Source organism: Carassius auratus, chromosome 21, assembly GCF_003368295.1.
Source record: "Carassius auratus strain Wakin chromosome 21, ASM336829v1, whole genome shotgun sequence".
NCBI classification, from domain to species: domain Eukaryota; kingdom Metazoa; phylum Chordata; class Actinopteri; order Cypriniformes; family Cyprinidae; genus Carassius; species Carassius auratus.
In genome coordinates this window covers 13,308,760-13,335,519 of record NC_039263.1, presented here as the reverse complement: position 1 = coordinate 13,335,519, position 26,760 = coordinate 13,308,760, and the positions used below count along the sequence as shown (strand labels likewise).

The window sequence follows — 26,760 nt, the reverse complement described above, 5'->3', positions numbered from 1 at the left end:
TATCCGTCTCAGTGAGTGTGCAAGTGAAACTTTAGACATCTTAACAATACCATACGAAGGCCCGGCTGAGCCACGGTCTAAGACTTCCATTCATTTCACATCCTTACAAGCGAAAAGTGAAATCTAACGCTCCTGCTCTGATGAGAGTGAAGAAACAGACCTCTCACCAGCAAGGTCTATTTTAGAAGAATGGGAAGAGATTAGAGAGAAGCACAACCAGGTGTACATGAAGTTTGGAAAAATGTGAGCCAGTGCAGCTCCTCGGAAAACCCTGGGTAACATGAGAAGTACTGACCCAGTTAAAACCAACTCTTCAACAGCTTGCCAGTGCTGAGAGAAGGAGAGGTATCCCCGCCACCAGTGCCAGGAAAATCAACTCAGATGGGCTACCAGACCAAAACGGTTAAGGAAACATACTTTAGCAGTGACCACAAAGGGTTTTAAATATGAAGTCCCATGGAACACAAACACACACACAAAATCACTTGCAGTAGTGGTTAGCGATCCTTGGCGGGACAGAGCTTCCAACTCTTTTGTTTGGTGGAGACCTTGTGGAAAGCATCTAGGCTTTATGGGGATTCTTCAGCTAATCACTTACAAGCACTGACAGGCATGAAAGATATTAAAGCACTCTGGGTGCTCAGGATGCACGGAGCTCCTCGCAAGAGCTGTTAGAGAAATCCATTTAGTGGTGTAAATCTCCATAGGGCATGGTTACGTAGCACTGATCTGAAGTACAAAGCATGAAGTCGATCACCCTAGTGAGACATTAGGTCTCTTCTTACAGCAAGTCTGCAGCATTTAAGCGTAAACAAAGAGAGATTAAGGTATGACCAAGAGCAAAAGAAAAAGGTGGCAAAATAAAACAAGCAGTCAGCAAGAGGGGCAAAGTCGACTTACAGAGGTGCAACATCCAGTCTGAACTGATTAAGGCAGCATCTTTTGTTCACCCCGAGATTTTGGATGCACACTGGAAGCTCAATTCAGAAGCCATAATCCTAAACATTCAGTCGAGCATGTGTGAGAGAAACACACACTGTTTTTGTCCGGCACAAATCCACTCTGCAAAACACAGATGTCAGTTGAGTTTTCCACCCCCTCCAGTGCGCAGTCCCGGCTGAGTTGTTGTGAAGCACGAGGACTGAGGTTCCTTCTTCGGTGCGCTTCTGCAAACTCACACAGAGTGGAACACTGCCTGGATGACTTTTTGTAAAATTGCAGTTTTCCAGGACTTCATTGTAGTTTGTTTTTCAAAATTTTTGATGAGATGTTTCAGTCCTTCTCACTACGTTATTTGCAATTCCTCAACATCCGAGCACTCTCACTGCATGCTTAGTTTGCTGGCCAAAAGTGGTTTGGAAAACACATAAAAGAAAAAATGATGAAAAAAGCAGTTCTCCCTTTGCATCTGTTGTGGTGTCCTTTTACTACACGTTCTCGTTTCTCCAGACTCTGTCCATGTCCCCCCGTTCCCAACCCCCAGCATCTCCCCCTTTCACTAGCTTTCAATGGTACAGTCCCTGGGACAAAGCGCAGGGCCGGTGAGCCAACAGAAACAGTGGGGAGAGCTGTGAAGAGGGGGTTGCCCTTGTAGGAAGACAAGAGCGGTTCTCCAGCGTGTGCCCTTCACTCTCCATCCGAATCCTCTGGGACCAGTGCAGTCCAGAGCGATAGGAACAGAAGTGACAGAGAAAAATGTTAGTGCTAAGGTGAGAAGGTCTGGAGAATCCTTCAGAAATGACAAAGGCTGCATTGTCTAATAATCACACTATTGTAGTGGCACAAAAGACAAAGAGCGGAAACAAAGAGCCTCCATATGTCTCGTACTTTGGCAGCGGGTTTTTTCTGTTCAGAGCCATTTATAATTACCTAATTATCATGTTCATTGATGAAGACAATAAGGACAGGTCAGGATGGCTAACTAGTTCAACAACTGACTATTCATTTAGTGAAGCTAATCAGTTTAATGTAGCTTTTTTAAAAGAGCAATACAAAAAGAAAACTCTTATTTACTCACACTTGCGTCGTTCTTAACCTGTGTGACTTTGTTCTGCACAACACAAAGGAAAATATTTTTAATGTTTCGAGCATTTTTGTACTGTGAGGTCCACAACATTGGAACCACCTAACTTTCATTGCATGATGAAAAAGAAAAAAAAAGAAATGAAATGAATGCCTGGAGGTTTAGACAAGGGTGAGTTAATAATTTTCAATATCGGGTGAACTATCCCTTTAATATTTTAATGCCAACATTACATTAAACCAAAGCATTTACAACATAAAAAAAGCTGCATCAATGACATGATAGCTCACTTGCTCTGCTATTTCCTCGAACACTTTGAATAGGAACATGATGAAATTTTGGTCTAGAATCGAAGTACTACATGTCTGCCATCTAGTGGTAGGGAATACAAATGGATTAGGAACTACAGTCTATTTTATTAAGTATGACGTCTTGTCACAATTTTGAAACTGGCACTTAGAGGTTTAAACTGACTTCTAATTCAAGGTCCAATGGTGACTTTAGAGAAAGACTGATGGGGCATTGATGCTCGCCCATCTCTGATCCATGGGATCTCATAGGTACTGGACATAAGACATGACCTAAGGCAGTGACTGTGCCAGAAGTACAAAAAAAAAATGCACACAAATACAAAAGAAACAACAGAGAAAAGGAATTCATCACTCCAATTGACATCACTTGTGCCATCACAGCACATCTGAGGGCGATTAAAAAGAGTGTTGTGATATGCGGCAGCCAACCACACGGAACACAAGAGGAATCCAAAAGTCCAGCTATTTGACCTGTAGAAATGAGAAATCCTTCCCTGGAGTCCCACTCACTCAGAAACACATGGCTGCCTCCGTGTGTATGTGTGAGTTTGCGGATGGAGGCTGGCTGGTATGATGTCATAGAAGTGGAGGAGGTCATGCAGACCAAAAAAAAAATATGAGAGCTTAGGGACTTAAACTGAAATGTTAGGATGAGTTTAAAAATGCGTTAGCTTAAATCTATGACACATAACATGCCATTTGAAAAGATAGTGTTCCAGCAAGATTAGAAACACATATGACAAACACATACAGTAGGTGGACAACCAAAATGATGGTTTTCTACCGCCGCATGCACCACCGTGTCTGCAAAGTGCATTTGCAGCTTTTGACCGCTGAGTGACGCTTTAAGCACGAGTTATCAAACATGCCCATCAAAGCACAATTTTGCAAATCGCCGTCAGCTTTTCCTCACCGATGTGTTACATTTGACGCTGCAGTCGGGGGAAAATTACAGAAAAAGGTGTGTAAAATAGAGCGCAAGATTTGCGCTGTTCATTTGATGCTGAGAGCAGCATTTATTCTTATTTGTCTACATATTTTATCTTCAATAAAAATATTGTTTGGTTTTATTTTGGATAATTGGTATTATATTGATTATGGTAAAATGAATATCAGGGAAAATATCAGTAAATCTATATAATCGCTTGATCTCTAAATGGTACGTTCACTTGGAACCTCAAACGAGGTGGTACTTAAAAAAAAAATTGCAGGAATCAGGTACTGTACCCAGTGGAAAACCCCTCAAAAGTAAACCGTACCAAACCGCACTGTACCATGCAGTAGAAAAGCACCATTAAACAGCTATAGCCTAGAACATAAAAATCACTTACCATAAATAAGCCATCACAACGCAGCATCAACAGCATTCAGTAATTCATTCAAGTACAAATGCCATTTTAAAAAGGCAAGAGCAGGATTACTTTTGGCATGAAATGGAAATCTATTGTCAGAAGTTTTTACTGTATGATACTAGTAAATCTAAAAACCTAGATTTACCAGTGAAAGCAATATTTGCATTTTAATCTTGATGACATGGAGGAAGATGAATGCCTGAATTCCCTGACTAATGGTAGAGTCATATACTAATAACTGTAACATTTACTTAATCTGTCACGTTGTAATGACTATGGCAAACCATCTGTTCTCCCGTAGTAGACTGTTACAGTAGAACGTCACAAAGTTTAAATCACATCATATGAACCCTTTAAACCTCAAAATTGCCTGCTGTTATTATGCATAATATTATGCTGTAGTAATTTTGCCAATGTATTTGTTGAATTGGAATATATGGGCAACATGAACTATGGAGCAGGACACTTCATCGTCCACTAGATACATTAAAATAAGACTCTCTCTTTGAACAGTTACAACCATTATAATATTCTAATCCAATAGTGACCTAGTTCATCCAGAACAGAGGCTGGGCATCATGCCAGCTTGGCCAGGGCAAATCCTTTACATGATTCCGCAAATCACACATTGAGCAGACACTCAAGGAAAAGGGAGGTGACTGAGGTAAACATGTATTCTGAGAATGGTCAGGGAACCATTGTAGCTTGATGATAAAAATGAAACGTTACCATGCTGAAAAAAAAAATCTCTTTGCTCCAGACGAGGCGGGATTGTGGAGTTAAGAGCAAGTCTATGAGTATGAAGTGGTCTTCCCACACTCTCTACAACCCAGTGAGGTGGAATGAGTGGTATTTTTAAACGGACTACAGAGTGGTTGTGTTTCTGAGTGTATTTGCCCTCAGGGCAAAAGTGGAGTGCTTCATTGTTTCATTGCACAGGAGGAACCCAGATACAGCAGAGGATGACATAACAGCACAAGGTAGCTTTGACAGGATTTAAAGTGGACAGGAAATTGAAATGGATAAGATTCAAGCACATGGAAGAGGGTAACAAACTAGAACTATAAATCTCCTTATAATATTAAGATCAAACATGAATTCTCATAGAAAATCTAGTCAAACTAAGATTTAAACCTTGAGTCAGTTGTTGGATGACCTGTCATTGTAAAGCTGAATTTTCAGCAGTCATTACTCCAGTCCTCTGTGTCACGTAACTCTTCAGCAAATCATTCTAATATGCTTATGTGTCTTAACCCTCTGGGGTCGATAAACACGGATACTAATTTTGTGGCACCTTCACCTGATAACACCGAAAATAACTTGAATGAAACTTTCAGTGTTTATCATATAGATAAGAGCAATACATCAATCGAAATCTGTAAAGGATCTACTTTTATGTGTATACACACATAACAACACTTTGTGGATTTATAAAAAAAAGAAAACAAACAGGGTGCGCTGTCTGCCGCCTTGGTCTGTGTGATCTTAATTTAGAAATACATTACATTTAGAGCTGTGAAGCCAAATTTATACCTCTGTGTTGAACCTACGCCATAGGTTATGTGTAGTATCACGTAGCCTGACGTGCACCTCTCCAAAAATAGAACAGCCCGTCAATTCTACACGGACCACAAGCACTGTGATTGGTCTGCTAGAACCCCTTCCTCTGTATGTACTTGAGTTTGTGTGTGTTTATGTGCACTTTAATATATTTTAATGTTGCACCTTCTGATATAAAATAAAACAAAGCAAACAACAAATGCCTTATTTATCATACTACATATTATACAATAGTAAAACAATTGATTTAATTATTTGATATTTTTTGCCGCTGTCACGGCTATATGCTTCCCCAATGACAATGACACCAGCAACATGCCCGTGGACACTGCAGACTAGCGGTTTACATGTGTACTGCACGTCGACCCAGACAACGACGCAGAAGTATAAATGAAAACTGACGCTTAGCCTATAGCGTAAAGGCTACACCGTAGGTCCGATGCAGATGTATAAATCAGGCTTAACTCAGCAAATACTCAACAAAGAGATAGCCATGTATTTATAGAAAGCTTGATGACAGCTTTTAAACTGTGCAAGTCTTATTGAAAACAAATATTCTGAGATAAATTAATCCATATGAAACCAACGCAATGTTCAGTCTTTCATGTTTCCCTTCATTATATCTAATGCGACCACGCTGAGCGCACTATAGTTATTATAATCATCCACTTGAAGTGTTCAGCGTTTCAAATTTTACTATTCGCTTCATGCTGAGAGGAATAAGACCTCAAGAATTCACCTCAAGAAGCTTTGGATAACTTCAGAAAGGAATAATGCAGTGGCTTGATCCAGCAGAGATTATAAACATGACTAAGTCTTTTTTTATTAACCTACATCTATTAGTTTTCATATAACTTGTACACATTTTACTAGTTAGACGTATTCCAAACTATAATTCCTGACTAAAATGTATAGTCAAGTAAAACATTATGAAGTTTCATTCACAGCATCCAAATGTCTCTCAATGCCAGGAAGTTTTATTATTATTATTTTTTTATGTTCTTTGATTTAGACAGCAATATGATATAAAAGGTAATATGACTTATAATGTTACTAGCCTAATGTCAGTAAGAATGATTAGACAAAACTTTACTGTGATGGGCAATTCTCTGTTCAGGAACACGTTGTCATGCTACCCACAAGGCTATCGGCGCAGACACTGCTAAACATTTTCAAAAATAAAACCTTCAGGGTCTTTAAATTCATCCCATTTAAGGTACTGGATGGGGTTTAGTGAACCCTTATTTGTGTTTTGCACATTTCTTAACTGAACAACATCCCACTATCTAACCTTTAAAGCTTACAATAGTTACCTACTAGGGAAGTATCAAATAAAAGCAAATTTCCTAAAGAACATCGGGAATGAAAAGACTTCATGCATACTAAAAAGGCTCAGAGTGCTGCACTATTAACGGTTTAGGCTAGTTTGTCAGCTCAGCTGTCAGACATAAAAAGGTGCCTGCACACCAAAAACGCACTGTACTGCCCATCTCAGCAGCTAGTAAACATCTCACAGAGATCTTACATCATGGTTTCTGTAAATGAGGTCCACATCTATACAAGAGCAGTTGTTGTCAGACCAGCACATTGTGGGACACAGGTACAGCAGCGTGAGGCTTAGCCTAGCATGTATTACATTTTTATGCAGCCTGCATGGCCAGCGTTTCTGCAAAGAGGAAGAGATTGCATAAAGCTAATTAACAAGCTGCTCCAGCAATGCTGAAATGCAGGTAGAGAGACTGCAGGGAGTGAATGGGGTAGTCTGATGCTCTACAGAGAAGTTATACAGTAAATAGCCCTCTTCTGAGATTGCTGTCATTTGTGAGAGCAGTTTGACTCCTGAATCACCATTATTTATTCACAGAGGGCATAGAGCAGGGCGGGGAAGGAGGGAGATTTGCAGAGTAGTGAAGTTCTCCTCCTCCAAGGTCTATTTCACCGGCCACTGCCTTGATATCTCAACCCCACTATACCAGCTGAGACATTGTCATTAACAAGCATACGTGGGTCAACAGACTGACATGATGTATGTATCATCATATCGCCCAGCCCCACTGGTTGGTAAATTTCCATTTACTCCTCATGTGTAGAGATATATTGATGTTCAGATGTTCCTTATGTTTTCAGACTAACCACATATACTCTGAGAATTGGTTTCTAACTTAAAATGGCAGAATAGCCTTTGGATTTCATTTCACAGGGCACTATTGAAAAATTTGTACACACTAAAAATGTGGCAACCAATCAATTTACCATTATACAGGATAGGCTAAGATATACAAACATGCATAAATGCCAGCTGAAAGAAGTAAAACACAAGAGAGTATTCCGTGAAAGAGAGGCTGCAAATATCATATACTCTAGGAATTGGAAAAAGAGCAATGCATTAAACAACAAAGAACTAAAATGATGGAGTATTCATGTGTGGAAATGAACTCCTGGAACAGATTAGTTTTATACTGGAATACAAAATATAGATACTCCATCATCTAGGAGGCAGAATTAAACAAAATATTTCCTCTGCCTCATAAATCTGGATAGCAATGTTAACAAAGCAGACGCTATTGCCTATAACATGCCCATTAGCACCAGATGGTGCTGATCAACTCATTAATATTGCCTTAAAATAAACATCTGACCGGTCCAAAGCAGGAAGAGAATCCAAGTATCATGATCTGTGGTGGGAATGAAAAACAAGCAGAGAGAATGTGAGAAAGAGAAATGAACAAAGGGGCAAGGAAGGGAAGGAGAAAATGGCTTTGTTTTAGTATTCTGTTCACTCAAGAGCCCTTAGTTGCATACACAACTACTACCCACTCTTTGTTAAACTAGCTGATTTGATAAAGAGTGTCATGCTCTGAACTTGCTGTAAACAAGAATTGACTCCACTTCAGATTTACATCGAGGGCACGAGCAAGCATTCATGTCATGTGATGGCTGAACAGTGACAGAAGCCATATTGGCCTGTCTGACCTGTGGGTTAGAGGCTGCTCCAGGCTGCCTAATAGATAAGGAATAAATGTGTCATGTGCAGCAGCTGAGGGGTAAGAGCATTTGACTTTTTCCACAGGCAATATAAATGACTAAGAGATGTGAAGATAGATTGCTAGAGAGATACAGAGGGTAAATAATAATAGTCAGGCGGTAGAAGGTAATTCAAAACGCCTGACACAGAGCTGGGAATAGTATAGGACTAAGAAGCACACAAGATTGATGCATCATATCTCAGTAATAAAATTTAAGCGGGTGAGATGAAATAAAAGTGTGTCTGCTGAAAAATCCAGCTTCTAGCTAGTCAAAAACTGATCTTAATCAGGTCCTAGCAGGTTTTGGTTGTTGATCAGATGGGCTACCAGCCAAGGTGGATTTCTTAAACCATACTGGTTCACTTAGTTAAGAGCTGGTAGAGCTGTACTTGGTTGAGCTAGTTAACCTGTTAACCAGACCCCCCATTATGGGACTCACAGCGAAAAATTACCAGCCTAACTTAAAATTGTAACAGTTCCTTCAGTGTGTTACACACATAGAAGACCATTTGGGCTTGCCTGTCCATCATCCAGAGTTGATAATGCTCAAAAAGATAAAAAGTTATAGACCGTGAAGTGCCTTGAACTCTTTTTTACCACAAATAATTTTATTTTTTCATATAAAAATACATGAAAACAGTCCTGGAGCAATCCAGAAAAGCAATGGGTTGAAAGTCACATGTCTCATGAGTTTCTATTTCAAATCTGAAGGAGATACCATGAAAAATTAGATTCCTGCAACTATTTTTCTGAGACTAGGTCTAGTTCTTTTTTGAGCATAGTTTATTCCTTAATGGATACAAACAATACTGTCCTTGGAGAAATGAAACATAAACAAAAGGGAACTGCACACGGTGTCCTCTAGTGTTCACTTTGGAGAGGACGCAGTGTCTTGTTCCCTTCTAAGGGAACCATGGTTATATACGTAACCTGAGATGATTTCTTGATTAGTTAGTATGGACAGATTTCAGTCATCATTTTAGCCCTAAGTAGGGATTAATAAAATTAAGATCTGGGCCGATAATGCATTTTACAGAATTATAATTTGCATATTATGGCTAATAACTGGTATTAGACAATATTACCATTTTGAATTAATGAATAAATACAATGAAAACAAACAAATAAATAATAAAATCAAAAAAAAAAAGGTACAAGAGAATTAAGGCATTGCAGCAATTAAAATCTATATTAAATTGGAAATACGGTTATTTACCAGTGTTATGATAATTTTTTTTATATAGAACAACTTTAAGAGAGTGTTAGTCTATGATAAAAATCAACCAATGAACAGATACAAATACGTCATGTACTCCAGCTAACAGGCTTCCCACATCCATGCTGCATATGAAAGACTTTTTGGTTCGAGTCCAGCCAAGACTATTTAATAATATTCTAAAAACGCAGCAGGTGTAACTGATATGAAACAACCAAGCACACATTATAAAGAGAAGCACGATGGACCACAGCGAATGCTTGGCACTGAGCACATTCTCTGGCACAGGACCAACCCAATGAGTTGAGGGGCATACAGTATATCCAGAGACTATACAGAGTAGCTATATGAGCCTGGAGCAGAAAATGGGGGAAGGGACAGTGGCACACTAAAACACAGCCTCTGCTTTTACTCATTCACCAGCAGGGAGGGGTGCCTATGGAAACTATTTCCTCCAGTACCAGTCTCAGAACACTGGTACAACAAACACGTGTTGTCACGAGTGGTACTCTTGTGCATTTTCAGCGGCTGGTGAACTTAAGTCATATCTGTAATTGAATCCAAGTAGTGCTTTTGTCTTCAAATGGCTGTGGTGAGTGGATGGTGCCAGTTACCACACACTGCGGTACAGGGCTGAGCAACAGCAATGAAAGGAACCAGAAGACAGGCCCTCCATTGTGTGAGAGCATAAACCAACAGAAAATTGGCCACCGTATCCAACAACACAATTAAGATGTTAAATGAAAAGTCACCTCTGGTGTTTTAAACCACAACTGTTTAAATGTTAAGCAACATAAGCAGTGCAAGGCACAAAAATAAAGCATTTAGAAAAATCTAAACCATGTTTAGCTAAAAGTGGTATGACCATGTACAGCACGGCAACAGTAATACAATCAATTAGTGATACAGACAAAAGGCTCAATGCCACGTGAGCAATGTAGCGATTATTGCTAAATGTTTAACAGTGGGGGACATAAAGCCCTCCCTTAGTGGCACACTTTAATATAGGCAACAGCTTTAACAAAGATACAAATGTAAGAAAATGCACTGAGAATACAATTATATTCACTATTTCTAAATAAATGCAAGTGAACTGAGGCCTCACAACATTATAATGTACAATATAAAAATTTATATTCATTCTGAGATTGGCTAAAGATTACATTTAAAAGTGTCTTTAAAAGATCAATTTACAGACTATGTAATCTGTATTTCACATATGAGGGCAAATGCAAATGCAAAAATTGCAATAAATGGTACCGATACACTACTGTCAGGGGTTAGTCATTTTTTTAAATACCTTTATTTAAAAAGGATCAAAAGTGACAGTACAGTAAATTTCTGTTCTTTTTGAACTTCAGAATTATTAAGCAGTGAAAAGATTAGCTCTTGAGCTGCAAATAAGCATATTAGAATGATTTCTGGGGGATCAAGTGACTGAAGATTGAAGTAATGGCTGCTGAAAATGATTTGCCATCATAGGAATAAATTATATTTTTTACTGTGTTCACTGTACTTATGATCAAACAATTGCAACCTTGGTGAGCATTAGAGAGTTCCTTCAAAAACATTAAAATAATGAAATAAAATTACCTTGTACGGTAGAGCATATTATGCATCCCTAATTATTAAATGAATGTCAAAATGAAAAAAAATGGAAAATGATGAGCATGCACAAATGTCTAATATCAAAAATTTCATATATCATCAAATATCTACCTATCTATACACATTTATATATACATATATAAACACAAAATCCCTGATAACCAATTTGGTACTGATTAGTTCAGGGCAACACATTTGACAAAAGGCTCGTGAACAACAGCGTTTCTCCGGAGCGGTTTCTGAATGCAGAGAAACCCAGTCATTCTGCGGCTCCTTTGGGAGGTTCAGTCAGTGATCTGCTTGTAATTACAAACCATTCATAAATCACCAGCAGGAGGATGACATGCAGGGTTCCGGTAGGAACACAGCAAACACGGCTGATGTATCCATGCCAGCTGTTGTTGTACACCACAGATTCATTCATTCAGGGCTGCAGAACTTCTCCGGATTTGGTTGTGTTTTGTGAATTAACCATGATTATGTAGCAGAGTTAAGAGAATGACTGATGTTCTTCATCGTCATCATGGTATCCTACTACATGGCCTGCAAATTGGTAAAAGAAAGAAGCTGTCGCCCTCTACTGGACACCAGTGCAGGCTACAACCTGCTGTATCTATATGATGGTTTACAGTGTTAAAACAACAATAATCCATAAACAGTAACACAGAAATCTTTACATTGCAGCATCTGAATGCGGAATAGCGGTCTCATATTTCCCCTTTCCCAGGGCAATTCCTCCAAAGCAGGATTACTATTCAGTGTGAAGGCCCCCTGAAGAAACCACAGCTTCACTCCCTCCCAATTGTCTGGCCCTCGACACCATGCCAATCTATTTTCTCATTCTGTGAGCGCTCCATTATACCCTTAATCCCAAACACAGAGGCACAGAGATCTCCGACACTGTCGCACCACCCCACCTCCTGTCCCTACACAACAAGGCGCTATTCAGCTTTCCCACCAATCCTTTTAGGCTTTCACTGAGCCTTGATACAGTTTATAATGAGAAATGTAAAATATGTGAAAGGGAACAGCAATTCTGAAAAGACACCGAAGAGGCCAGATACAGACAAGTACAATTTTCTTCCCCACTTCAAAAGAATAAATGTCCAAAATAGGATCAGGTACACTGGGCATTATTTGCGTCCTTGCGTCATTGCTTGAAGTCTAGCACCGTCATGTTTTTAGATGTAGTCAAGTTAAAAATTACTTATTCTGGTTCCATCTGTGCCCTGTCAACCTGTTTTTGAAAGAGAGAACGTCCTGTAAATGCCCTCTAATCCTTGCCAGAGTGTTGAGCTCTGTTACTGTCTCTGACCCAAAGTCACCATGTTCAGCGCTGACCTAATGTGTCACGCTACTCTAACCTAGTGGTCCCCACCCTTTTTCTCAGGGGACACAAGTCATATGCTTCATGAGTCATGGTTCACAACAAGTCATATGCTTCACAACCCCACCCCCTTTATAGCAAACTTATGTACATACGGCTTTTAAAACTTTACAGTATTTGCAGAAAGTTTGCTTATCTTATTAAATATCTTGCAAGTACATTTTTACCTAGTGCATTCTTTCAGTGTAATCATTTACACTGAGTAATCATTTGAGTAATCATTTATTTTCATCACAACTGAATGCTATTAATTGTTATATTTAGTCATGTTTTTGCATGTTTTTGCAAATGCAGTAGATTTTAGAGTTTTTAAAATGACTTTTTAATTGAAAAATCACGATAGAATCGTGACATATGTATTGCAATGTGCATTGTATTGTGAAGTAGTGAGCAATACCCAGCTCTAGCAGAGGAAATAGTCATCTGCAGGAGTGCTACTATTGTAGCGATATTAAATCACGTTGATCCTCACTTTTCAATCCCCTGGAGCTTGCATTAGAGACACGCTGCTGTCCCTCTCCCAGCTGTGGCACTTTGGTGTCATCTGCACACCCCGACATTTCATTGCACAAACACGCATGCACATCAGAATTTAATCTCCCATGTGCCTTATTTTCAATAATTTTCTTTTCAAGTTCGGTCACGGAGATCCACTCTGTAGATGAAGCAAGTTCACTGTTATTAAGGGCTTAGGATCTTACCTGTATTGTCCCAAAGTCAACGTTTTCATAGTGGAAGTGGGCACATTCAGCTAACTTCGGAAAATGGCCCTTGGTGAATGAAAGCCTGAAAAAAAATATATATATATAAAATAAAAAAAAATAAAAATCACAGGGCACAAACTTCAATATTCAGCTATTACATACATGAGGGGTAGTCGGTGAGTGATGGACAAGCAGCATTCCGCAGAAGCCTCAGTGACTTTGGCTGTGTGAATGTTTGACACTTACTTTTTAACGTTCTTCATCTTCATGCTGGCGGTGCTGCTGCAAGAGCGCATGAGAGGCTCAGAGCTCAGCTCTGGAATTTCTGCACTCCGTGCCTGAAAGAAAGGTACACATGCTTCTTTTAAAATGCATGATGATGTACCTGGACACAATACAACAACCCACCCATGCCAAACAGCATAGTTATGACCTGCTCATACCAGGGACAATTTGACAAAACAACACAAACGTTTTGGTAGTGACATAAATTTTGTTTTCTGCAAAGATTGCTGCTTAAGCTGTTGTGGTATTCATTCATATGGTTTCTAGATTCAAGTGTAGTGAAACAAAAATTCACCGTTTTTTGATCCTGACACAAAATAATTGACTAATCATATCAGCGGCACATGTGAAAGTGTGAATGAGTAATAATCAGGTGAAATCACTATCATACAAATAAGATTTCAAGAGCAGACTGATTGCTATAAAAGGAGGGAAGAAGCACTTCCAATCATTGTGTTCTTGTTAGCAATGGTTACCTCCAAAGAAACACGTGCAGCCATCATCGCTTTGCATCAGAAGGGCCTCATATGCAAGGAAACTGCGACAAAGAATATTGCACCTGAAAGAAACATTTTATTTACCAGATCGTCAAGAACTTCATAGATAGAGGTTTGACTGCAGGGAAGAAGTCTTCAGGATGTCCCAGAGTGTCCAGCAAATGACAGGCCATCTCCTCTTGAGGAGTCATCTACAGAATCATGTCTCCAGCAGTGCAGAGCTTGCTCAGGAATGGCAGCAGTTTGGTTTGAGAGCATCTGCAGGAACAGTGAGGCCAAGACTTTTTTGGACAATTGCCTGGTGTCAAGAAGGTCATCACAAAGAAGGGCAACAAACTTCTCTCCAAGAAAAACGTCAAGGACAGACTGAAATTCTGCATGAAGTATAAGGATTTGGACAGCAGAATTTATTTTCTCTGATAAAGCTCCTTTCCGACTGTTTGGGACATCTGGAAAGAACATTGTTTGGAGAAGAAAAGATGAACGCTACCATGAGTCCTGTGTTGTGCCAACAGTGAAGCATCCTGTGAGAACTAATAAGGCAATAATGGATCGCCATCAGTAAGGATTCGGCCAAGAAGCTAATATCCAGCATGCCTGAACGAATTGTAGAGGGTTAACACTGTAAATATTGACTCATCTTTTTCTTTCCGTTTTTGCCAATAAAAACCTTTAAAACCTATGACATGCTTATCATTGTTTTTCAATATACCATAGAAACGTTGGGGGGAAAAAAATCTAATACAGAAGCAGCAAACTTTGAAAAACAGAAAATTTGTCATAGCTGAAACTATTGGCTCTGAATGTACTGTATAAAAGATGTACAAAGTATTAGTTTTACCGTACAATATATAGAGAAAATAAAATAGAGAAATAGAGAAAAACAAGACGCAAAAACGTAAATCCTGAGAATACATTTAGAAATGTCGTAATTATAAGAAGCAAATTTGCAACTGTGAGGTACAAACTCAATGTGCAAGGATGTGAAATATGTATAGTCTACGATAATAACATAAACAATAGTTGCTTCTAAACACGCTCTGAAAGCCCATGCAGCAAAAATTTATGTTTGATAATATTTATAATATTTATATTAATATTATCAATAAAATACTGTCATATAATTTGTCAATATTACACACCCCCAATTGTAAAGCTAAATCACAATAAATAAAATAAGAAAAATAAAGAACAAAAGCTATGTATTCCTAGATGATACATAATATGCTTTTTGAAATATTTTGTGAATAATGATTGTAAGATGTTGCCACTGAAAAAATCCTGTTAAACCACTTTTTTTTTTTATTCAAGCTTTGTGAATAGCCTTTTACAATACCATAAATAACACTAATACATTACATTAAAATGATAGATCTTTCTGTGCAAATAAGAGCTAAAGAGACAAATCTCTCTATAGAGACTATCATTTAACATCAGTGACTACCTTTAGGCACCATAAAACTGATCTGCTAAGTAATGGAAGAAGAGAGAAAGCTACAACTAAGTCAAAGAAAGGTTAAACGAATATGCCAAAGAGCTGAGAGCCCCTGAACTGTGGTTTCACAAAGGCTAAGCCTGTGCCCTGCCTCTAAATCATTTGACAGCTGGTATGCTTTATAAAACTGTGTTGCCAGTCTCTTCAATGTCTAGCCAAACGAGAGATGTGCAGTCATCTGGCAAGGCCAAACAAAACATGCCAGTGATTCGAAACATCCATTAAATATGAATAATGCTTTGAAAGTGTGGCTCTTAGCTTCCAGACATGGGCTTATTAAAAGTCTCCTGACCAAGCAGCCTTTAAATGAGCCGAACAGACCAGTTTCTGCCGGTGTAAAACAGGTTGTGAAAACTCGACTGGGTCCAATCCAAATCTGGTTCCATTTCAGTATTCGCAACAGACAGTCTGTTGATCATCACATTCTCACTTCACTATACCTAAGTGACAGTGAATCTAGGTCACGAAAGGGAAGAGGCGACAGCCACTGGAGCACCATGACCTTGACTGTACAATTAACAAGTTCAATTAATACCCTTGTACACAATATTATAAAGCCGAGCCAAAGAAAATTAAATTAATTTGTCATACGAGTGAGCAGATACATGGTGATTCCCTTGATATGTCCTCGCTAATCTGTTTGTGCTCAAAACAACATCAGCCAACAGTCAGGTTGCCATGGCAACACTTTTTTTTTTATGTTTTTTTTATCAGCACCACTGAATGCAAGTATGTCAGTGATGATGAAATAATCATGTATTGAACAAACGCTGAGGAAAGAACGTTACAGATGCTGTAGATCTTCAGAGCAGCTTAATACGGTCACAGCCCTCTGAAATACTTCCTTCTGATTGGTCAGTGGTTTTCAAACTGGGGTTCGTTAACAGAATTCTGAGTTTTGACAATCCTTTAATTCTACCCCAACTTAAAGTAATATTTAAACCGAACATGTATTTCTCACGAGCAAAATGTAAAGGTAAAAACAGGAAAATTGGAGTGCCGTTAACGGACAAACACATGATATCCAATCAGCTTACATTTACTGTCGAAACCGACGGCATCCATACAAGCAGCGTTCATGTGATAGGATGCCCACTGAATATGCTGCTTTAGCAAATAGTGCTGTTGTTCAGTCTTAAAAGTAGATCTTCACTTAATAGCATGAAGAGCAAATATTGACATGGACTGAGATCGATTTAAACTCTCTTCGATACAGACACACTCTGTGCATGTTACTGTTCATGCTTAAGATACGAGCAAGAATGCACATTTTCCTGAAAATCCAAACGATGGCAAAACGTGACACACTTTTGTTTACTAAAGTAGAGCTGTAATCGGGCCTTAAAAGTTAGGCCCGACAGGACCCGAGCCCGACAGGTTTCGGCCCGAGCCCGACAAGTACATTTTGATTGACAGCTTTTTTAAAGCCCGAACCCGTTTACAGCCCGACATTATTCAAATGTGCGCACGCACACAGCTCTTTTGCCTTTTGTCAACAATGAGTAATTTTATTCATGTTTTAACATAATTTACTCATAACCAACGTAGACTAGACCACTTGGAAGTTGGAATAAAGAAATAAAATAAGTCCTCTGTGACATCGTAACATCTCAGCATTCTAGACATAGACTCATTTAACCTATAAATAGACCAACGCACCAATAACTCGAGTCATTTAAAAAAAAAAATAATTAAGATAAATTTTAAATTAAGACGGGTATTTGGCAATAACGAAATTAAGATAAAGGCTCCGCCAGATTTGCTTTATTTAATAAAATAATGCCAACATTAGCGTAAATACTCTGTCAACATTATGCATTTAAGACTCAATGAATATTTAGTTATTTGAAAAACCTTAACTCACAGAGATTAGGCTAAGTCTACATGTTTTTGTGGAGGAAAATGATTGAATCCACTGTAGATGTCTTCAGCGCGTTCCTGCGCTCACTGATGGTGCGTCATTATTCACTCATTATTCTCATTATAAGCATGGTCAAAACTTTTCCACACCTCAGAGTTTGCTTTAGTTGCTGGTGCAACCAAAACGTAATCACCAGAGGCAAGCCTCCGTTACACCTGCTCAGCATTCATTTTCGCATCTTTCTCGTGCTAATCGAAACGCATCACATGACCGCTTGTTTACCTCGCAAACCGGAGCGCGAGCCCGAGCCCGGCCCGAGCCCGCGTAAGATGATAGAAATTAAGTCCCGACGGGTCCCATCGGGTTCGGGCAAAGATCTTCAGCTCTATACTAAAGAACAAAAAAGGTGTTATGTCATTTTACATTTTAAAATGTAGCCTACATTTTAAACAGAATATTGTCATGTTTGTTATATTTCGCAACCAAATAATAGTTCCAATGAGTTCCATATCATCTGGTGTGTCTCTAAGCAACATACAGCAGTCTTTCATTAGTGAACGAATCTGCGGCTATGATTTGAGTCAGTGATTAATAACCCATTCATAACTACATCATTTTGCTTCGTACTGAAGAATTAATGAATGAATAAATGACAGGACGCCTTGCCGCCACCTATTGACAGTTTTATTTTTAAATCTACAAGCATCACTTCGATGTGTCATCATTTATTTACTGCTTTATTTATTATATTAATAATACACTTAACAGAATGTTAAGAATTACATAAAACATGACATTAAATTAATAAGGACAGAAAATATTTGCATCTATAAGGATAGAAAAAACACACCTTTAAATCAATTTAAGAGGGCAAATACTGTCCTTCAATAGAAAAGGTGTGACTGTGGTCTAAGTGGAAGACAGGGACTAAGCAGAAGAATGTTAAAAGCCCCAGGGAGTACGCCATTGTGTAAAGTTTGAGAACCACTTTCATAGGTTAATCAGAGATGTTTTGCAATCAAATATGTCACAGCTCATTATTGCAAAATAATGTAAAGTCTATTGACGCAAAAACTGCTTCATGCTGGGGTTTATTTTGCAGTAATGAATAACTAAGTACATTATATCTTACATATTTGATAGCAAAATGACATGGCTGAACCAAGCATCATTATGTAGTATAATAATATGACTACCCAGCAAATATTTGTCTGGGAATGAAATTCTGACTTAATGTTAGTTGTCTTATTGGTAAGCAGTTTAGGGGTCAGTAATTGTTTTTTTCTTTTATATTAATATTTTATTTAGCATTTAATTTTATTAACGCATCAAATTGATTGTTTCGTAAGTGAATAGTGTTCTTCAAAGTGAAACGTATCATAGTTTCCACAAAATCATTAACAAAACACAACTGTTTGCAACATTAAAATTGTGAAATGTTTCTTGAGCATCAAAACAGCATATTAGAATGACAAAAAAATTTAAATAATAATAAATAATAATCCAACCCCAAGCTTTTGAAAGATAGTGTATATTCGGTTTCTTTTTTTCTGCATAATATTTTTGATTTATTGCTTACCCAAGCTTGCAGTCCTCCATTATACTGTTCCATTCCATTTAATGTTTACCATAAATATAAATCTAAAGTCCCTCAAGGTCATTGTTACTAGTCACTGAATGAATCGTATCCTTTGCAGGATAATGACCGGATCTACATTATCCCTCTGCCAAGAGCATGTTCCCCACATACAGGTAATAATGGCAGACAGTCCACAGCAGCAATAACAAGAAGAATCAAGCACCCACAAAAAAAACAGTTGTGATATCGTGGACAGCATGCAGTCCATCTTTAATTTTAACAGCTTGAGGGTGTGCTATTTGCTCTTTTTACTACTGGCTTTGTAAACGTATGGTGTGGGAGGGAGTCTATGAATTTGTGCGAGACTCGAGCAGTTGGCTCCTCACCATTGCACTGATGGTTTCCTCCCAGTCAGGTCGCTCTCTGGGATGGATGCTTCTGGCAAGCTCTGGCACGATATCGTCTTCTTCCGGGTGTCGTCCAGGCCTCAGGCCCCTGAGGGGAGAGGGGAGGGAAAGAAAAGAGGAAGGGTCAGTCTGATAGCCTGTGAGAAAAAAAAAAAACAGGATATAGCCTGCTTTGTGGCTGCCTTTGAGAATTACGACAGCGGAGCTGAGTGGAATATCAGTCAGTGTGACAGCAAAAATGACAAGTCCTCAATGTAAGGTGGTGAATTAGAACATCCCTTCCTTCACAGAGGTGATAATGGCAGCATCATTTCAATTAGGCAAGATGTCGAAACCAATCACAGTGACACGAAAGGGAAAAATTATTATCCAGCATGCACAGCAGGGAATCAAAATGAGATCCTTACAACAGCATGTAAAGATATCTGCCCATTTCTTTAGAAAAGCCTGCCGTCTAGAAAAGTTGATCATAATTATATGGTCTTTAATGGGTGATATAAAAGAAAGGGAAGATATTATTTCCTTCCAACCCTGCTGAGTAAGAAGGTGGGAGAGACAAAGTTGCAATCTAGCAAATCTCACATGGGCAAAATAACAAACCACCACTGATCAGAGATGAAAGGCGCAACGTGGTCAGTGGTACCGTTACACTTTCCAAAGTGCGGGATGTTCTGACAGAACAGAAAATTGTTTCCATAAAAAGGCATGGAACAAATAACAAGTTATACTACATGGATTAAACCAATCTGGATGACCTGGAAAATGGCTTTAAATGTTTATTTATCTGCTTTGAGCAGAGATCCTCACATTGGAGTGAAATACGTGACCCTGCATCTTACAGCACACACATCCAGCAAATGTCACTAACTGTGAGAACTGTATTTTACTTGAACTATATGTTGGCATTTTGCAATAAAAAAAAAAGAACTTGACACCACCTCACAAATCTGGGCTAAATTAAAGACAAAATTTGCATCCTTCTAAGACCTTTAAATATGCTTCTGATTTATGGAGCACAGTAAAAATGGTTCTCACTATAAGGAATGTGCAGGGAAGGCACTCTTAAAATGATATGAGCAAGAGTGCAATCTAAAAGTATTCTTGTTATTCTTCTGACAAAATAATCTTGAAGATGGCAAGAAATGAAAAAAGAACAACAACCCAAGCACAAGGACATTAGACTAAGATTAAAAAAAATAAGTTTTTCAAAGAAAATTATATCTAAACATCCTTAAGACAAAATCAACTCACTTGAGAAGCATAACTGACAAGACTTACAAACAGAACATATATTAAAGGAAGTTTATGTAAATAGTTTTTTCTTAATTACAAACCAAACTCAATTCTGACAGATTATGGTTTAAAACAAGGAAAAAAATATTGCCTGTGGGGTAAGAAAAATAAACTTAATTACAAACCATATCCTCTGAAAGCAAATCTTAATACTGTACAATTTTACTGTGCAAATTGATCCAGCTTGAAGGCTGTGTAGACGCCTGTGTAGGATTGTTACTGAAAGTAATTTTGTGCAGTGTATGCTTCAAAACATCTCTCTACAGCACATGTGCATCTCCTCCCCCTCTTGCTGTCAGTGTCAGGCTCACATGAACACAGATCCAACTCAAAGTGGAATAGAAAAGACTGGGTTATCCATATGTTGCTGACCTCAAACTGTCATCTGCTCCATGCAGTTCTGACACAGCAGAGTTTGCATCCATAATGACCAGAATGGAGGATGTCCAGAAAGCAAAAGCATGCTGCATTATGACACTGTGCCAGGACTCTTCGCTGATCCAGGTCCAACCAACTGCAGTGCTTAATCAATAACACGATTAATCACATTTACTTGAACTACAACGCGCAGCAGCCACGGGCCTGTGTGTATTTTGGTTAATGAATCATTCATGGAACAATAGAGCTCAATGAGGCATGGTGTGATGGAGCGGGAGATTCCATCACATACATGTGAAGATAAGCAGGGTTTTCTGGGGTGAGGTTAGCAAGATATACTATAATGTTAATGGCAGGCACACACCGAATCTGCACACTCAGAATTTTGCAGTAAACTGAAAATTTCCGCAGAGTTGGACCTCCTGCTGTTCAAAAATCACTACAAATCTATGATCCCCTGCATGCTTAATATTTTTGCTAATCTGATTATGCTTTTAACTGCAGATATAAGCATCGTACTGTCAAGTGCTGGCATTTTGACACCAGTTTCAGACAAAAAAAAATAAAAATACGCAAAAATAAATGACTAGGAAGCCAATGGCTCCTAAAATGAACAATTAGAAGCAAAAAAATAAATAACGGATAGGCTCGATCTTGGATCTCACATGCTTTATAACAAATAATAATTTTTGAGTCATTTTTTTTTTTGAAGCATTAGTATGAACAAAATAAGTCTGTGAATTCAGTAATGGTTTTCCTCACTAAAAATAAAAAAAATAAATACAATTAATGAGATGATATCTGAGAAAACGCACAGAAATATTAGACTTAATGTCTAATTGTTTAGCTTTTTTTTGTCACATTTATGACTCATTTAGTCACAGTTTGGAGACCTTCCATGAAGTTTTCCGGTCTAGATTTAAGCTGCATCTCAATTTAATTACAAAACTCAAATCCCCAGATTTTCCCTCAAAATCAGTACAGAGGGTATAGACCAGATCCGATCCATCTCGCATTACTTTCCTGTGTATCTCAAATAATTTATTAATTGAAGTTGTGAAAACCTATAAAAAATCTGAAAATGCACCTTTCTGGCCTAGTGGACATAATATAATCTGAGTAAAGATGGTTGTGTTTTAGCCACTGCAGGACAACAGAGATAATTGGGATGTTTCTTTGGATGAGATGGAGTGGTCGCCATTGTATGTCGTCACAATACCCTCATCACATCCCAATGGAAGTCATTAACTCCTGGAGGCCAGTGCAGGTCATGCTGGGCTTTCATAAATCACGAAAGCACCTCTATTCTGAGTCAGCATTTCATTAACAAAGATTATATGTGGGAAAAAATTATGGTATATCAGAGCTGCTTCTATTCTAAAGATCCTGTCTAAGCGAGCTCCAGAGACTTCAAAACATTGAAGCAAGTCTCACACTGTCTGCTGCACAGATTCCCCTAAGGCAACTTCCCCTAAAACCAATAAGTGTAAAACATTTTCATTAGGTAGCTTGTTCTACCCTTGAAGGAAGCCATCAGGAGGATCAAACCAAACAAAAAAAAAAATTTCGAGTTGGAATGATCAAAACAACAGTTAGCCTCAGAGATCTGGTCTAAACGAGTGCTCACAGAAGACACCGGACCTAAAGCTTACTGTCCCCAGCAGGGTACTTTCTATCTGCAAACTCAAGTGACAGAGTGTCAGAGAAGTAATGCCAGTCAAAGCAGCCCACACAGAGTAACACTTTCCTATTAAATTTAGCAAAGATGACATGTTTTTTTTTTTTAACACAAGAGGCTTCTGGAACTGAAATCAACAACACAGACCATATGCTTCTGCGACTCTGAAGAGGGATTTTGGAGAAATGAAATGATGGTCTGTTGGAGGACTGGTGCATCACAAGTTAGACGAAGCATTTACATTTGGTTTCACATCTGGTTTTCAATCAATCTGTGGGTTCACCACGCACAGACTAAGAGATTGCATTCAAATGCATAGTTCCTGCTGAAATACTTTTTGATTATTGACATTTTCCATTTGGCATCAATTATAAAAAATTAGTAAAGAATTTGCATATGCTCACATAAAGCTAACAAAATATAACCACTTTATTCCATAGTTTTTGTTGATTTTGGTCTATGGAAAAGAGCTAAACATGCCTAATAAATATACTTTTTTTATTATGAATTACAGCACAAAGGCTTGTGATCACAGGAGTCTAGTTAATAATGGCTGAATGTTCATTATTGAGTGAACTACTTAATGCTCCACACTAAGGATGTGCGCAAAGACTACTTTGAATGTGGATTAAATTAAAGTTTTGAAACCAACTAGTCAACTATTCTAATAAGCAAGAAACCCCCAAAAGATGGTAAGAAAAAAATAAAACCTATTGCATTTAGGGGTGTGACTGTTAGTATATAACCGTGAGACTGGCCAAAACCGTGTCATTAAAATATTTTTTACAAACATTTTTTTATCAAAAATTATTTTCATTTTTTAGATAGGATCATAAGATGCGCAATATATCGGGAGACATGGTTTTTATCACTTAATGAAGTTTTGTAAATCGTCAGACATGATATTTACCACTTCATAAAATTTTGCTTTGTAGAAAACCTTTCTTAAAAACGAATTTCCTTTGTACAAATTTTATCTTAATTTTAATAAATGTTTCATCAAGCAATTGCATGTATTTTAATAAATAAAAAGCAAATATAGCAGACAATGATAACCGTGACATGGAAGCACCAGCACGCCATGTTCACTTGCCGTGCACTGTGAACTAGAGCGCATCTCATCGTAAATGAAACTCAGCGTAGGCCTATGCCTCATACATTAGCATTAAATATCTTTGCTGCATCCTTTCTAGAACAATGCCTTTTTTTTGCGGCTCGCATCAGCAAAGCATTGCATCGCCATAGACCGCAAAACAATCAGCGGATGGAAGGCGGGTGCGGCTTTGAAATTTGCTCAAAAAACGTTGGCGCGGATGATGAGTTTTGTGACAGATCTCCTTAATAAACGGAGGTCTGAAATCTCTGCCCCTTTACCGATCAGAGCGCGCGCTGACACGGAGTTAACCCGCTATCTCCAAGAACAACCCCCCCCCCCCCCCCCCGACGGTTATGTTATGAACCGTCACATTTGACTCACGTCATAACCGTAATCACCAATTCTGAAACCGGCACACCCCTATTATATAACAGCCTATATTTGAAATACTTATTTTATGAATCATACTGTCAAAACCCTCAATGAATTCTGCTAAAAATAGGTCACAATTAGCCTACACTTGCCTCACGTTATCATCATTTAATTTTAGGCGAAAAAAAGTGCTCTGTGGGAACTGAATTTTCATGCATGCAGAGATATCGAAAAGCAAGCCAGCTGAATTTTGGAAACATACTGCACCACCACCGAAGTGGGTCGTCGTTAGAGGAATAGATGGTGCAGACAGGATCAGTGAATAACGTGATTGATATTAGCTGGCTTTGGCTAGTCTCTAAGCTAACGCCTATGGACATTTATTGAATATGCATTGCTCCAGTAGAGTTATTATAAGCCAATTTGACATTACACGGTTTCACAAAACTTTCTTTCTTATTCAAAATAATCCCACACCTTGCTCGTCTTTCGTGTGGTCACGTTTGAGCTCACCCTAACTTACATGAAGAAAACTCATGCAAGGTCTGAGGCAAAAATTTTGTTTATGCCCAGATACACTTTTAAAAGTAATGTATTTTTTTCTAATATTTTATTTGAACTTATTTCAGATGTTTTAAATGTAACAATGTTAATTTAATGGTAAAATAAAATTATGGCAATTTGAATATTATTTTTATTTTTTTCTGTCCTGTAATCGACTATTATTTTCAGTGTTGACTAGTAGGAGCTTTACCGTTTAGTCGATAAGACCCCCACATCCCTACTCCACACACAGTCCTCGGTTTCAAGCAAGGGCAAGTTCTGCAGGAATGCTTCGTCACTGTGAGGATGAACAAATTGTCAACTGACAGGAAAAGGCTGATAGAAATGCACTCTGTCAGCATGCAATATTTCAGGAAGCAGAGCGCTCTTACCCAATCACTGAAACAAGAAGATTCTGGTCCAACATGGCTGTATAAAAACAAATCTGTGTGGTTTGTCTAATCGAGCATTCAATAAATAAATCAATCACTTACTGCACCACTATGAATCTACAGTACCAGTGCAAACAAAATTATATTTTAACATAGTAGTGAATCTAAAGTCGGAATTAAATGTGATGGAAATACACACACACAGACACACACACACACACACTGTGGCTGCAAGAAAAGGGAACATGCAGCACTACCACTGCAGTTCGACTGGTGAACATACTAATGATTTTAATCGAATGACCCTCTGGCTTAAATGAGTCTGACAAATTACTCGCTGATTAATTTGTAGTTACAAAACACAGATAAAGTATTTTTTATAGATTTTATTGATCATATGTTAGTATGAGTATATTTCCACATATTATTTGCAATAGGAAAAGAAATATACTTCAGAAGTCCCATTTAACCTGCAATCCCGTCAGCAGTCGGGTGATGAGCTGGGAGAATAGGAGCTGGAAACAGTGACCTAATGATTAAGGATCTAGACTGCTAACACAAAGGTAGTGGTTTAAAAATCCAAGTAGCGTGAGATCACAAACCCGTTTTATCACTTTAGTGCCCTTGAGTGAGGCACTAAACCCTCAAGTTGCTCTGAGCAAACTGGCCCTGCAATCAGCACACAGTAAGCCGCTTTGGATAATAACAGTCTCGTAAATGGCAAGTAAATGGCCACACAACCAACTGATCTACTTTAGAGGTCTTGCACTGAAAACTAGAAGAGTAACAAAGTTTAGCCTTCAAAAATTAACTATTACGTATTCGGTTCTGCACTTTAAACAGCAAACTACTCGCATAGCTGGAGGCTATTCAATGTCAGAATCCTACTCTACAGGCCGCTTATATATTTAAGATACGCATTCAGTATAGTGAAGGATTGCAGAGCTCCGGGTCATCGCAGTATCAGGAACTGTGGAAGAAAAGCCTCAGCACAGCTAAAGCATTCCCCTAGTGACTATGAATCATAAGCATGGGTGTGTATGAAAATGACGACCACATTTGGAAAGCTTTCCACAACAGCTGAGAGAGCATACTACCTCCCCTTGTCCTTTTCGTCGCCTTCCTTCCCTGATATTGTGCTAATATCTAATATATGCTAAGCTGTGGCTGCCATGACAACCCTCGGCATAGCAGATTTGGACTGTGTTCAAGTGAAGGCAAGGGATAAAATAGCTGGACAATAATCCTCAAAACTAAGGACAATTGCGGCAGAGCCAGAAGCCGTCGGTGGGAAGGTGATAGTTGAGGGATTTAGGGCAGAAATACAGAGTGGATGCCAAAGTGTGCAGGCTCTCGTGAGCGCTGCCGATCATGTGACTTGCACACAGAACTCAGCCGGTGAAGAGTGGGTGGGTGGGAGTGTACTGGTACTGTAACACATTTTATTGGCTGGCACAGCTTTACTACTCAGCATCGTGGATTTTCATACAGGCTGTGCACTCAGCACCATGTCATCTGACTGCAAAATTTGGGGTTTGATGACAGCAGTGATATATTTATGGGAGGAATGACGTTATTTCTAAATGATTAAGGACCTGAAGTTGGGTATTTACTCATGCGAGCAGCTTGGTGATGTTGGATATATGAATGCATCTCTCCAAGAACCTTTAGCCTATATTGTTTCATCTGCATCTGTC

The 26,760-nt window shown here is 38.6% G+C and overlaps 1 protein-coding gene across 6 annotated transcripts in view; it reads right to left on the bottom strand.

Annotated features, from left to right (window-relative positions):
* Positions 1 to 26,760, bottom strand: part of LOC113038582 (rho GTPase-activating protein 32-like) — a 103,981-nt gene that overhangs the window by 34,761 nt on the left and 42,460 nt on the right. For 4 of the 6 annotated variants that reach the window (XM_026196105.1, XM_026196106.1, XM_026196107.1 and 1 more), the window contains 3 exons: positions 19,291 to 19,399; positions 13,434 to 13,525; positions 13,185 to 13,269 (listed from right to left, as the gene is read on the bottom strand). In XM_026196105.1, the coding sequence (XP_026051890.1) occupies positions 13,185 to 13,269; positions 13,434 to 13,525; positions 19,291 to 19,399 (286 nt within the window). Of the gene's footprint in view, positions 1 to 900; positions 1,645 to 13,184; positions 13,270 to 13,433; positions 13,526 to 19,290; positions 19,400 to 24,882; positions 24,932 to 26,760 lie in introns of those variants that run through there. The other 2 variants (XM_026196110.1, XM_026196109.1) reach the window with 2 other exon arrangements.